Source organism: Primulina eburnea, chromosome 10 (genome assembly GCF_022965805.1).
Source record: "Primulina eburnea isolate SZY01 chromosome 10, ASM2296580v1, whole genome shotgun sequence".
NCBI classification, from domain to species: domain Eukaryota; kingdom Viridiplantae; phylum Streptophyta; class Magnoliopsida; order Lamiales; family Gesneriaceae; genus Primulina; species Primulina eburnea.
Window position 1 is genome coordinate 35,249,360 of NC_133110.1, and position 12,945 is coordinate 35,262,304.

Sequence of the window (12,945 nt, forward strand, 5' to 3'; positions counted from 1 at the left end):
TGAGTCATCATTGATGTTGGAGGATAGCTTCAAGACAGTCACCCTCTCTGCAATTTCCTTAGCATCCATATTCGAAATCACAAACTGAACACCACCGAGGAGAAAAACCTTCACAAGGTAGTAGTAACTAAAATTTAGATAACACTCGAAATTTCCATCTTAATTTATTTAACAGATAAAAGTAAAGTAAAAATACAAGCCTAGAACTTGTATACTCAAATAAAAATAATTATAATCAACCAAGCTTTTGAAACTTACTCCAAAAAAACATAATTCACTCTCAAGTATAATTATAGATTATTTCTTTTTGTTAGATTTCAATGAACATAAATCAATGGTAATTTTAGCATCCCAAACTCACTCTCGAGTATAATTTATTTTTTGCTCGATTGCTTTTGTGAAGAAACGAAAAAGGTACTTTCCATCGTGTCTGTTTGTTCTAAAAAAAAATTAAATAATAAGCAATTTTTGAAGGGCAAATTTGAAAAAAATACATTTGTACATCTTTGATTTAAGGTTCAGTACTTAAATGATTTCTTTTACAAATCAATATCTGAGAACACTACAAACTTAGTTTCAACTCTCTATACTGATAAATTTACATTTTTGCCCTTTTATTATTTAAATAAATATATAATTTTATCCGCCAAATTAATTGTGTGTTTTCCATCTACCAAAATATTAGTACCTATTATGGGGTTTCAGATACTTGATTTTGCTATTTGAATACTCTAAATATGTAAAACAAATACCATATTTTCGAATAATTACCATAAATTTAGTCATTGTTGGTTTTTCATTAAAAATACATTATGATGACTTATTCATGTTAATTTATTTTTTTTAAATATAGTTTCTCACTCATCATGAAATAAGATTAAATACTTATTTTGACATATAAAGTATCTATTTTGAAGTTCCAAGTACTTGATTTGGCTCTTTTTAAATACTTCTATTGTGTAAGAAAATACTGGATCTTCAAACGATCACCATAAATTCAGTCATTTTTGGTCTTTTCATGAAAGGTGTATTTGGATGACATATTCATCTCATTTAATTTTTGTTTTTTAAAAAAATAAAATTCCCAACTAAGCATATAAATTTTAACGTACTTAGTTTTTACTTGAGAAATACTTATTTTGAGTTTACAAATACTTGATTTCGTAAATAAGATACTCACAATATGTATTAAAATACTGAATATTCGAATAGACACCGTAAATTCACCAAGTATTGATATTTCAATAGAAAATGAGTTGACAAATACTTGATTTCGTAAATGAGATACTCATAATATGTATTAAAATATTGGATATAAGAATAGGCAACGTAAGTTCTCCAAGTGTTGGTATTTCTATGGAATATGCATTTGGATGAGAAGTACCTAATTTGAGTTTGTAAATACTTGATTTGATATAGTAGATACTCATAATATGTAATAGAATACTGGATATTTGAATATGCAACGTAAGTTCAACAAGTGTTGGCTTTTCATGGAAGATACATTTGGATGACATATTTGTTAGGATCGGGAAAGAGTTTAGAGGGGGGTGAATGAACTCTTTCAAATTTTATTGTTTTTGAATTTTGCTATCAACCGTTTTTAGGCGGTTGAAAAATATTTTGTCAAACGGTTGAAAACTTGAACTACTGGTTGTGCGGAAAACAGTTCAGAGTTTTCAATGACCAATAAAATTAGTGACACCCTTAACAACAATAAGTGACTGAGAAATATTTAAGCATGCAAGAAATAGATGACAACTAATTTTATGGATGTTCGGAGATTGAATACTCCTACGTCACCCCTTCTTCCTTTGTTAGTAAGGATTCCACTAAAAGATTTTGACTTTACAAAATGTTTGTAACAGCCCTATCCAACCAGGACTTACCACACTGCCTGTATTGGAACTCTTAGTGATCACTTTACACTTCTGGATATTAAGAACCCTTAGTTCTCCAGACACCACAAATTTTCATCAAATAACCACCAGGTTACTAATATGAAACAGTAGTTTGTTTGAGTAGCACGAAAAGATCCTTGGATGATCAAGTATGTTTCTGTTGAACTGCGTGCAGAGAGAGCGAAGATGAATATTGAATATGATTGCGCTCTCAGATTTCTTTTGAAGGCAAGCTCAATAATCTTTGTATATGCTTGTGTAGTTTAGCTTGCATCCCTCTCTGTTGATATAGTCGAATGACTTAACGGTCGGAAAGGACAGTTAACGTAAACCTGAGCTTTTGAATCAGATGAGCCGCTTTCATCTTTATGAGCAATAAATGTTCGCATTTAATCTTCCTTTTGCTCATCATAAATCTGAAGCTCTTTCATTGAGGATTTCCTCTTAAGGCAACTGTTCTTTTAGCATCAGAATACGATGTCTATCTCTGAGCTTCCCTTCTGGGATAGAGAGTTAAATGCATATCATTCTTGGAATTGATGTGGACTCGTTGACTTCAAGGAGTTTTGAATGCATTTAACCGGTCAGAGAATGTCTTTTAGCAATAAGTGATTCTCTTAAAAGAATTGGTTCACTTTTGTCGTAATCTGAAGAATCAGCGGTTGAGAAACCTGTAGGTTTTTGCCGGTTGAGCTTATTAGGATTCCAGCCGCTTTTGATTTTGATTTGTCATACACCAAAATTCTTGAAACGCTAGTTTCATTTCTTAACAATTTCCCCATTTTTGGTGATGACAAAACTGAGCCGTAAGTTTGTTTATCAGAGTGAAGAACCAAGGAACCAGAAATTGTATTAGTAAGAATCAGAGAACCAGAAATTGTATTAGTAAGAACCAATGAGTCATAAATTGTATTATGTTACCATTTCTTAAGTCCTGAACTTTGTTCCCTGGCTTTAGCCTTGTCTTCCTTTTTCTTCAGGACTGCTAATTCTTCTAGAATTTTCTTTTCCTGCTCTATTTCCCTCTTTTTGACATCACCGTGAACAAGAAATTCCATAATTTCTGTAATTTGAGCACCTTGGGCGTCCATTCGTTGTTCAATACGAGCGATTTGTGCCGAAAGACCAAGGCACATATTGATATGAACCGTATGATGATGATCTTGTCGGTGGGAAGTTCTTGTGGTCATGGCATCAAAGTCTTTAGACATGGTACTTTTGATAGAGTGGAAGTCCTCTTTCAGATCAAACTGTTTGCGATTTAGAGCAAGGATGGACTGATCCATATTTTCAAGGCGGTTCAGAAGTTCTTGTTTGAAGTTTTCGTCGACAAATTCTTCCTCCTCAGATGCTGCTTGTTCAGCAAGTAGGTTGGCCTTGAAGGCAATTAATTTAGAAGAAGTTGCTTTTGTCAGCAGATTGAGTAGATTCAGTCTCATGAGGTTCCGCCGTGATACTCTCAATAAATTGATCAATGTCCTCATTCGAGACAAAAGAGTTTGAACCGATGACCTTTGGTTCCTCTGGTTTTGCGATTTGATGATTGGGTGAGGAAGGCATTGATGAGATGGGTATCACAGCTTCCTGCACTTCCTTTGGAGAAGATGTGAGCTGCTCTTGTAATACGTTCGGGGTATCATCCGTAATAGGATCTTGTGAAGAGATAAATGGCTCTTGAAATGGTTTAGCCGCATCAAAATCAGAAAGAAACTGCTCTGTCTCAACAACTGAAAGAGTTGGAGCTTTGTTTGAATCATCAGGAGGCTGTGAAGCAGATGCACCATTGTCAAAAACGGTGGAGAAACAACTAGGAGAGCCGAAACATCCTGACAGCATTGGTGTTCGGCACTTGGAGGGTCCTCCATCATGAGTTTTTTAGAGGGTGGGTGAGCTGTTGCTTCATGAATTGGTTGATCGGTTTCAAGAAGAGCTTCAGGTGAGAAGGCTTTAGCATTCGCATCGGATGAATGGTCTTGACCAGCGGAGGAGGCTTGTAGTTGTTCTGATCGTGGAGTATCCTGAATAAAATCTAGCTCTTTCTGAGCTGTTGTGGTAGATTCTGGTGAAGAGGGTTTAGAGCTAGTGCTAGGAATAGACGAAGAGGCCTTCTGAGTGGCAATGGGTTGAACTAGTTCTGAGCTGATATCGTCATTAATATCCATCATAGAGTCAAATTTACTCTTTTCAGCAATAGCTGGAAGATTGAGCTCCTGTCGCATGTGAGCGACTGGACATAGCCAGAGACAAAGCAGTCCATTTCAAGTTGAGATATGACTGCAGAATCATCCTTGGCTGTAGGACATGTAGAATCAAAATTTTTCCTTTTCAACTGTATAATGATTCGAAGAGTGCTTTCTTTCATTTGAATCTCCAGAAAGTCACGTCTTTGAAGAGCGGTTTGAATGTCTGTCGTTTCGGCCCATTCCAAAATGGACCGCTCAAGCTTGGCAGCTGCCTGTATCTTCCCGGTTTGGAGGAGCGAATCAAAAGTGACAGCAGTGCGATATTGAACCCATTTATCAAACATCTTTATTTTTGTCTGAACAGCCTCATTGACACGCTGACTTGTGAGGATGATGGTCGTATGAACTGCATTGTTTTGTGGTGGATTATCAATCATCACCTGTTTGCCCTTATCGGAGGAGAGAATAATAGGAACTCCTGAATAGGAGGATTGGATATCTGTTTCTGTAATTTGAATTCCTTTCAACTTGGTGACAGATCCTGCAGGGATATGGGCAGGAATGAGCGGTGCAGAAATATGCTTGACCAGCTTAATCTTTGTTGGTTGTGTGGTTCTCCTTTTCTTGAAAACCTGAGAAACTGGAACATCATCTTTGGACTCATCATCAGAGCTTGTTTGTAAAGTCAGTTTTCTTTTGGCTTCTTTGGGAGTAGAGACACTCTGTTTCTTTTGTTTCACAAACTCAACACCAGTTTCTGTTTTGACAGGGACGTATTCTTCATTTTTCTATTTGTTTTTATGAATGAATTTGTCAACCGATACCCAAGTAAACAGTTTGGTTTTTCCAACCTCAATCATGTCAACCGGTTGGACTCCTGCTTTGATCAACATGTGGCATATTTGAACCGCGAAGCCGTGAGATTGATTGTCTTTCTTAATCATGGCTAACAGTATTTTGAAAAGAATATCAGACCAGTTGATCCCTAGATTGGAGGAGATGGTGGCCATAACAAGGAATTTCTCCATAGTAATTTTATCATATGCACCAGCTTTGGCAATAATTCCTTTTGCCACAATATCAGCCAACAATCGAAATTCGATCTTTAAATCTCGCTTATGGCATGTTGGGAGAGAGATAGGAGAATCAGTGAGTGAGAAGTTTCTTCGCCAAATATCAGTATTGCCATCTGGCAGTGTAGAGAAGTCAGTGATGCCAGGCCGTTGGTAAGCTAAACAATTCAGCAAACACCTTCTGGGTGAAGATGAAGTGTTTGTTTTGAACAGAACAAAGAATTTCTCCGTTTTTCATGTGAGCAGAATCAAATAATTCTTTCAGTAATGTATCGGAGTAGTTGTAGCTGCAGCCCAGAAATATTCGAAGCCCAGATTCTTCGAGTGAACGGAACATAGCCTTCATAGAGTTGTTGGGCATCGTAAAGATGGATGGGAAGTTGATGGCTACTGTATTCTGTGCAATGGAGGCAGCCATTTGTTTTGAATTTGCAAAGAATTTTGTTTGCTTGTTCCTGCAGAGTGAGCTTAGATGAGATAACACAGTGAGAACGATGATGTGAATGAAGGTATGTATGTCCGGTTCAAGAATGCACTAGTTAGTCCATGTGGAGGTACTGTTAGTGGAGGATTTTTCTACAATATTTGAAAATTTGGACGGCGGTAAAATGAGTATTTTCAAATTTGAAGGAGAAAAACGTCACTTCACACAGAAGCAGTCGAAGAGTTTGAGTGCTTTTTACTGAAAATGACGTGGATGTATTATGTCCACAGAATTTGAACCGGATCATTGATGTGATTAGGTAGGGACCGGTTAAAGAAGATAATAATTATTCTTAACCATTGTTCCCCCTAAATACGTGCATGAATGACAATGAACCGTCGGTTGCTTATTATAGAACGCTTCACATTTCCCTACCGTAGTCATGATGACATAGACTTTTGGCAGCTTGATTTTTATCTATAAATACAAGCAACGATGTTAGCAATAAAATCAAATAAGATAGATGGAGAGAGATAACAGCCCGAACTTAGCCGAAGAATTCATGAATGTTGTGGTGGCTTCTCGTAAAAGAGCTATTGAGGATCGAGTGATGAAGAAAACGCTGGCCATGTGGACAAAAGTCCAAAGACTACCAGGTCCATCCTTGAGGGCGGACTAGCTGCTTCCTCTAGAGAGATGGCGGCACTAGGAAGATATCGACGACGTCTTCGCGTGGCTGATAATGTTGGCAGTCTTATCTGACGATGGCGTTTATCTTCTCATGCTGTTCAAGGAGAGGAGTGCTCTGAGAAGGATAGCCATCTCAGAGGAGTTTTCACGTATTTCCATCGGAGGGCTGAGCAGCTTGGTTTGCATTCTGGAGGTTGTACGTAGATAGGGAGATTAAGAGTGTACGCCTCCGCCTCTGTTGATTTACTGCCCCCATCTCTAATGATGTACTGCCCCCGCTTCTAATAATGTACTGCCCCCGCCTCGTATAATAAGATAATTTTATTTTATATTACTGACTGTTTCTTGCCTTTTTCTTTTATTTCCTTGCAAAATTAAACTGAGCATACACAAGAAATAATCATATCATGATACAGTCAATCAAACCAAGCATATTACGAAAATAAGAGAATTTTGCCTCAGGTAGTGGTTTTGTGAAAATATCGGCTGGTTGTTGATCAATATGAACATATTCAAGCCGTATTTCTTTCTTCATGACATGTTCTCGGATGAAATGGTGTCTGATATCGATATGCTTTGTCCGAGAGTGCATGACAGGGTTGTATGTTATGGCTATAGCGCTTGTGTTGTCGCAGAATATGGGAGATTCAGCAGCTTGGATTCCATAGTCTTTTAACTATTGCTGTATCCATAGCGTCTGAGCACAACAACTTCCGGCTGCTAAGTATTCTGCTTCAGCGATTGATGTAGCGATTGACGTTTGTTTCTTGTTGGCCCATGAAATAAGTCTTTCACCCAAGAATCGGCATGAACCACTTGTGCTTTTTCGATCAATTTTTCTTCCAGTATAATCTGCATCTGAGTAACCTACAAGATTAAAACTTGAATCTTTGGGATACCAAAGACCCACATTGGCAGTTCCTTTCAAATATTTGATTATGCGTTTAGAGGCAGTAAAATGAGATTGCATGGGTTTAGCTTGAAACCGTTCACATAAACATACGGCAAACATAATATCAGGTCGACTTGCGGTTAAGTATAGTAAGGACCCAATTAGTCCTCTGTACATTTTTTCATCCACCGAAATTCCCCCTTCATCTTTATCTAATTTGATTGATGAACTCATTGGAGTGCTGGTTTGAGAGCAATTTTCCATGCCAAATATTTTTTTATCATATCTCGTGTATATTTGGCTTGATTAATGAAGATACCGTTTTCAGACTACTTGACTTGCAGTCCTAAAAAATAGTTTAATTCGTCCATCATACTCATTTCAAATTGTTCCTACATCATCATAGAAAATCTTTCACATTACTTAGGATTAGTTGATCCAAAAATAATATCTTCTACATATATTTGAATAAAAAGTGAATGATCATTTCTGGAGAATTCAAATAGAGTTTTATCAATTGTACCAATAGAGAATCCATGCTCGAGCAGAAATTTGGTTAGTGTGTCATACCATGCTCTCGGAGCTTGCTTGAGTCCATATAGAGCTTTATCCAGTTTGTAAACGTGATCAGGAAAGGCATGATTAACGAAACCGGGTGGTTGTTCTACATAAACTTCCTCAATTTAATAAACCATTCAGAAAGGCAGATTTAACATCCATTTGATATACTTTGAAGTCCTTAAATGCTGCAAAAGCTAGAAATATTCTAATGGCTTCTAATCTGGCAACATGGGCAAAAGATTCATCAAAGTCTATTCCTTCCTCCTGTCTATATCCCTGAGCCACTAGACGAGCCTTATTTCTGATGATTAAACCACTTTCATTCATTTTGTTTCTGTAAACCCATCTAGTTCTAATTATGTGAGCATCATTAGGTCGAGATACTAAGTGCCATACTCTGTTCCTTTCAAACTGATTAAGTTCTTCTTGCATAGCCTCTATCCAGTTTGTGTCTAGCAAGGCATCATCAATTTTCTTGGGTTCTATTTGAGAAACGAAAGCAGCCTGCATAATTCATTTATCATCTGATTTCTAGTTCTAAGAGGAGCAGTAGGGTTACCAATGACCAGCTCGAGTGGATGATCCTTGTTCCACCGGAGACAAGGTCCATATGGATTTGGCTCGGTTGGTTGATTGATGTCATTTTCTTGTTCTGGTGCCTCTTCTTCAATTTGTATGTTCTGCGGTTGATAATTGTTTTCTGGTTCATTTGTCTGCTGATTTTGTTCTTGACCGGTTGGGTTTTCTTTGGAGATGGTTTCACCTGTTCTTCTTAGGTCTATGTCATCATCATCATTGCTAGCTTCAAGGTTAGCAGCTTCAAAATTATTTATCAGATCATGCATGCTACTGTTGCTATTGTCATGACATATAGATGATTCATCGAACACAACATGTATGGATTCTTCGACTAGTGAGTTTTTTTATTATACACTCTGTATGCTTTACTCACTGCTGAGTATCCCAGAAAGATGCCATTTTCAGCCTTTTACATCAAATGCAGTGAGATGCATTTTGCCATTTATATGAATAAAACACTTATAGCCAAATATGCGAAAGTACCCCACTTCTGGAAATTTGCCGGTCCATACTTCATATGGAGTCTTTTCATGATTTTTATTAATCATAGACCGATTCTGAGTGTAACAAGCTGTGTTGATGGCTTCAGCCCAAAATCGTTGTGAGATACCAGATTCAGCCAACATGGTTCTAGCTGCTTCCTTCAGTGTGCGGTTCCTTCTTTCTGCTACTCCATTTTGTTGTGGCGATCTTGCAGCTAATAACTCGTGTTTAATGCCATGATCTTCAAGGTAGGATGACAGGTATTTGTTCAGAAATTCAGTTCCTCTGTCGCTCCTGATTCTGTCAATTTCTTCCCTTTTCTCATTTTGAAGCCTCTTGAGCAGCTTAATTAGTTGATCGACAGTTTGATCTTTAGAGCTTAGGAATAATACTCATGTGAATCTGGAGAAGTCGTCAATAACTACAAGAGTGTATTTCTTTCCCCCTAAGCTCATCACCGGAATAGGTCCAAACAGGTCCATATGAAGGAGTTCCAAACATCTTGCTGAAGAGTTTCTTCCCTTGCTTTTGAAAGTTGATCGAACTTGTTTTCCTAGCTGACAAGCATTGCATACTTTATCATTTGGCAAAGTCAACATTAGGCAGTCCAGATACCAGCTTAAGCTTACTAATAGTAGCAATGGATTTGAAATTTAGATGATTGAGCCTTTTATGCCATAGCCAATTTTTATTACCATTTAGAGCAATGAAGCAAGTAGATAGCATTTAAACATTCATCATTCCATTCTACTCTATAGGTATTTTGACTTCGATAACCAGTCAGCACAATGGTGCCTGCATTAGTTTTAACCATGCATTTGTCTTTATGAAATTCAACAGTATACCCATTGTCACACTAGTTAACTTATACTGATCAGGTTATAACATAAATTTTCTACCAAGAGAACATCTTTAATGATGATTTTGCCATGAATAATCTTACCCTTACCCATGGCTTTACCTTTAGCGTTGTCACCGAAAGTGATTGTTGGCCCCTTGAAATTCACAACTTCTGACAAGAGATTTTTGTTTCCTGTCATATGTCTTGAGCATCCGCTGTCTAAAAACCATGTTGATTTTTCCAAGTTTTTCTTCTTTAGTTCCTGAAATTTTGAGATAAAAAATTGGTACCCTTTTTATTTGGGTCCTGAATTAATTAGACCCTTAGGAATCCACACTTGAATTATCCTTGCGGATTTTTTGTGATGTGTTCCAGGGTAACCATGATTGGATAAATAATCTGGTGGTGAATGCAATATATGTTGTTTGGGCCTTTGGTTACTGTCATTCAATCTATACCTCTTTTGAACTGGTCGGAAATTGTAGTAATTGTTCGTTCTGGTTCTTGAGTGATATCCAGTTGAGCCATCGTAACCGGTTGAGTTTGGCCTGGGATTGCGCCAATATCGTTTTGGATTTATCACTCTGAACATAACCCAAACCACGTCGCCTCCCATTATTCTCAAGATTCATATTTTGAATGCCTTGATCTTCAGGCTTATCATGTTCATATACCGAGCTAGATCTGACAAATTTAATTGATCTTAAACTGTCTTTCTCTAGTAACGGTTGAGTTGAAGCTTCTGAGGTGCTACAATCATTGATGTTGTAACCCAGCCCAGTTCTGTCTCCGGCTAGTTTCTGCATCTCATGCATCCTATTAAGAGAAGCAGAGGACTTGTTCCAAGTATTGACGGTATTCATTAACCGTTTGTTTTCTTTTAGTGTAGCATGGAACAATCTTCGTAAATCATCATTCTCAGCCGCTAGCAGACTTAACTTAACTTTCAAACTTTCAACCTCTTTGTGCTGCGAACAGTTAGAGAGAGTTAACTTGTTTTTTAAGTCTTGTTTTTCTGCTACAGCTTCATTGAATTTCATAGATATTCCTTTGAACTCATTTACCATGTCGTGTAGTGTTGTAACATGATCTTCTCGTGTAAATTCTTCAGAGTTAAAGTCAAATACCATTTCATCTGTGGATTTTTTATCTTCCTTGGCCATGAGACACTCGACTGTCTCGTCTTCGCTTTCACTTGAAGATGCCTCAGAAGAGGATTTTTTTGACTCGGTTTCAGCCCATTTGCCTTTGTCTTCTTCTGCAATCAGAACTTGCTGATTATTTTTCTTGACGAATTTCTTGTTGTCTTTGAACCGTCTTCTATTCTCCTGTTTCTTTTCATCCTTCTTTGGCCTGTTGCATTCTACAATAAAGTGTCCCTTCTTTCCACAGTTAAAACAAACTTGACCATCTTCGGTATGGTACTTTTTAAAATAAGTTTTATTCATTTGAGATTGATTTTTGCGCATGAATTTGCTGAATTTCTTAACAAAAAGAGACATGGCTTCATTGCTTAGTTGCTCAGCCGATTTCTTACTTGTGGACTCTTCGACCGGAAGAGTCACTGTAGCAGCTGCCAAAGCCTTTGTTTGTTGAGTTGCGGATGGCTCTTCTTCAGTTCGTATTCCAAGCTCAAATTCATATGCTTTAAGATCAGCAAACAGATCATGAAGTTCCAGTTTGTTCAGATCTTTGGATTCGCGCATTGCTATGGTCTTCACATCCATTCTCTGGGAAGAGCTCGCATGACCTTCAAAGCGATTTCTCTGTTGGAGTACTCTTTTCCAAGTGAGATGAGCTCGATGATAATGCTGCTAAACCGCTCATCAAATTCTGCAAGAGTTTCTCCTGGCTTCATCTTTGCATTATCGAATTTTTGGATAGCCACGGTCAGTTTGTTTTGTTTGGTCTGATCATTGCCTTCGCACAGTTGAGTAAGTTTTTCCCATATCTCCTTTGCAGTGGTACAGGTCTTGATTTTGGCGAACATGTTCTTATCCAGAGTCTTATATAGAATATCTTTTGCAACGTTGTCCAGGTTTGCTTTCTTTTTATCCTCAGCTGTCCATTCAGATCTATGTTTCTCTATCATTTGAGGAGCACCTTCGATTGTACCAACAGCTGTGTTTACTTTGATGATCTTCATTGGTCCATCGGTAATTACAAACCACATGTCGTCATCATGTGCTGCTAGATGTGCCTGCATGCGAATTTTCCAATCATCATAGTCTTCCTTGGAGAACATAGGAATTTTGTTGAAAGATGCCATGATTATTTGAATGATGTCAATGTTTAGAGAAAACTCCGCTCTGATACCACTTGTTAGGATCGGGAAAGAGTTTAGAGGGGGGTGAATGAACTCATTTCAAATTTTATTGGTTTTGAATTTTTGCTATCAACCGTTTTTAGGCTGATTGAAAAATATTTTCTCAAACGGTTGAAAACTTGAACTACATGCTTGTGCGGAAAACAGTTCAGAGTTTTCAATGACCAATAAAATTAGTGACACCCTTAACAACAATAAGTGACTGAGAAATATTTAAGCATGCAAGAAATAGATGACAACGGATTTTATGGATGTTCGAAGATTGAATACTCCTACGTCACCCCTTCTTACTTTGTTAGGAAGGATTCCACTAAAAGACTTTGACTTTACAAAATGTTTGTAATAGCCCGATCCAACCAGGACTTATCACACTGCCTGTATTGGAACTCTTAGTGATCACTTTATACTTCTGGATATTAAGAACCCTTAGTTCTCCAGACACCACAAATTTTAATCAAATAACCACCAGGTTACTGATATGAAACAGTAGTTTGTTTGAGTAGCACGAAAAGATCCTTGGATGATCAAGTATGTTTCTGTTGAACTGCGTGCAGAAAGAGCGAAGATGAATATTGAATATGATTGCGCTCTCAGATTTCTTTTGAAGGCAAGCTCAATAATCTTTGTATATGCTTGTGTAGTTTATCTTACATCCCTCTCTGTTGATATAGCCGAATGACTTAACGGTCGGAAAGGACAGTTAACGTAAACCTGATCTTTTGAATCAGATGAGTCCGCTTTCATCTTTATGAGCAATAAATGTTCGCATTTAATCTTCCTTTTGCTCATCATAAATCTAAAGCTCTTTCCTTGAGGATTTCCTCTTAAGCAACTGTTCTTTTAGCATCAGAATACGAAGTCTATCTCTGAGCTTCCTTTATGGGATAGAGAGTTAAATGCATATCATTCTTAGGATTGATGTGTAATAGTTGACTTCAAGGAGTTTTGAATGCATTTAACCGGTCAGAGAATGTCTTTAAGCAATTAGTGAT

The 12,945-nt window shown here is 37.4% G+C and overlaps 1 protein-coding gene across 1 annotated transcript; it reads right to left on the reverse strand.

Moving 5' to 3' along the window:
• Window positions 1-11,344: 11,344 nt before the first annotated feature.
• LOC140802882 (uncharacterized) lies at window positions 11,345-12,697 on the reverse strand. Its single transcript, XM_073158503.1, has 2 exons — window positions 12,605-12,697; window positions 11,345-11,827 (listed from the first exon to the last, which is right to left on the reverse strand). Exons 1-2 carry the CDS (start codon window positions 12,695-12,697, stop codon window positions 11,345-11,347), a joined length of 576 nt encoding a protein of 191 aa, XP_073014604.1.
• Between the last annotated feature and the right edge of the window lie 248 nt (window positions 12,698-12,945).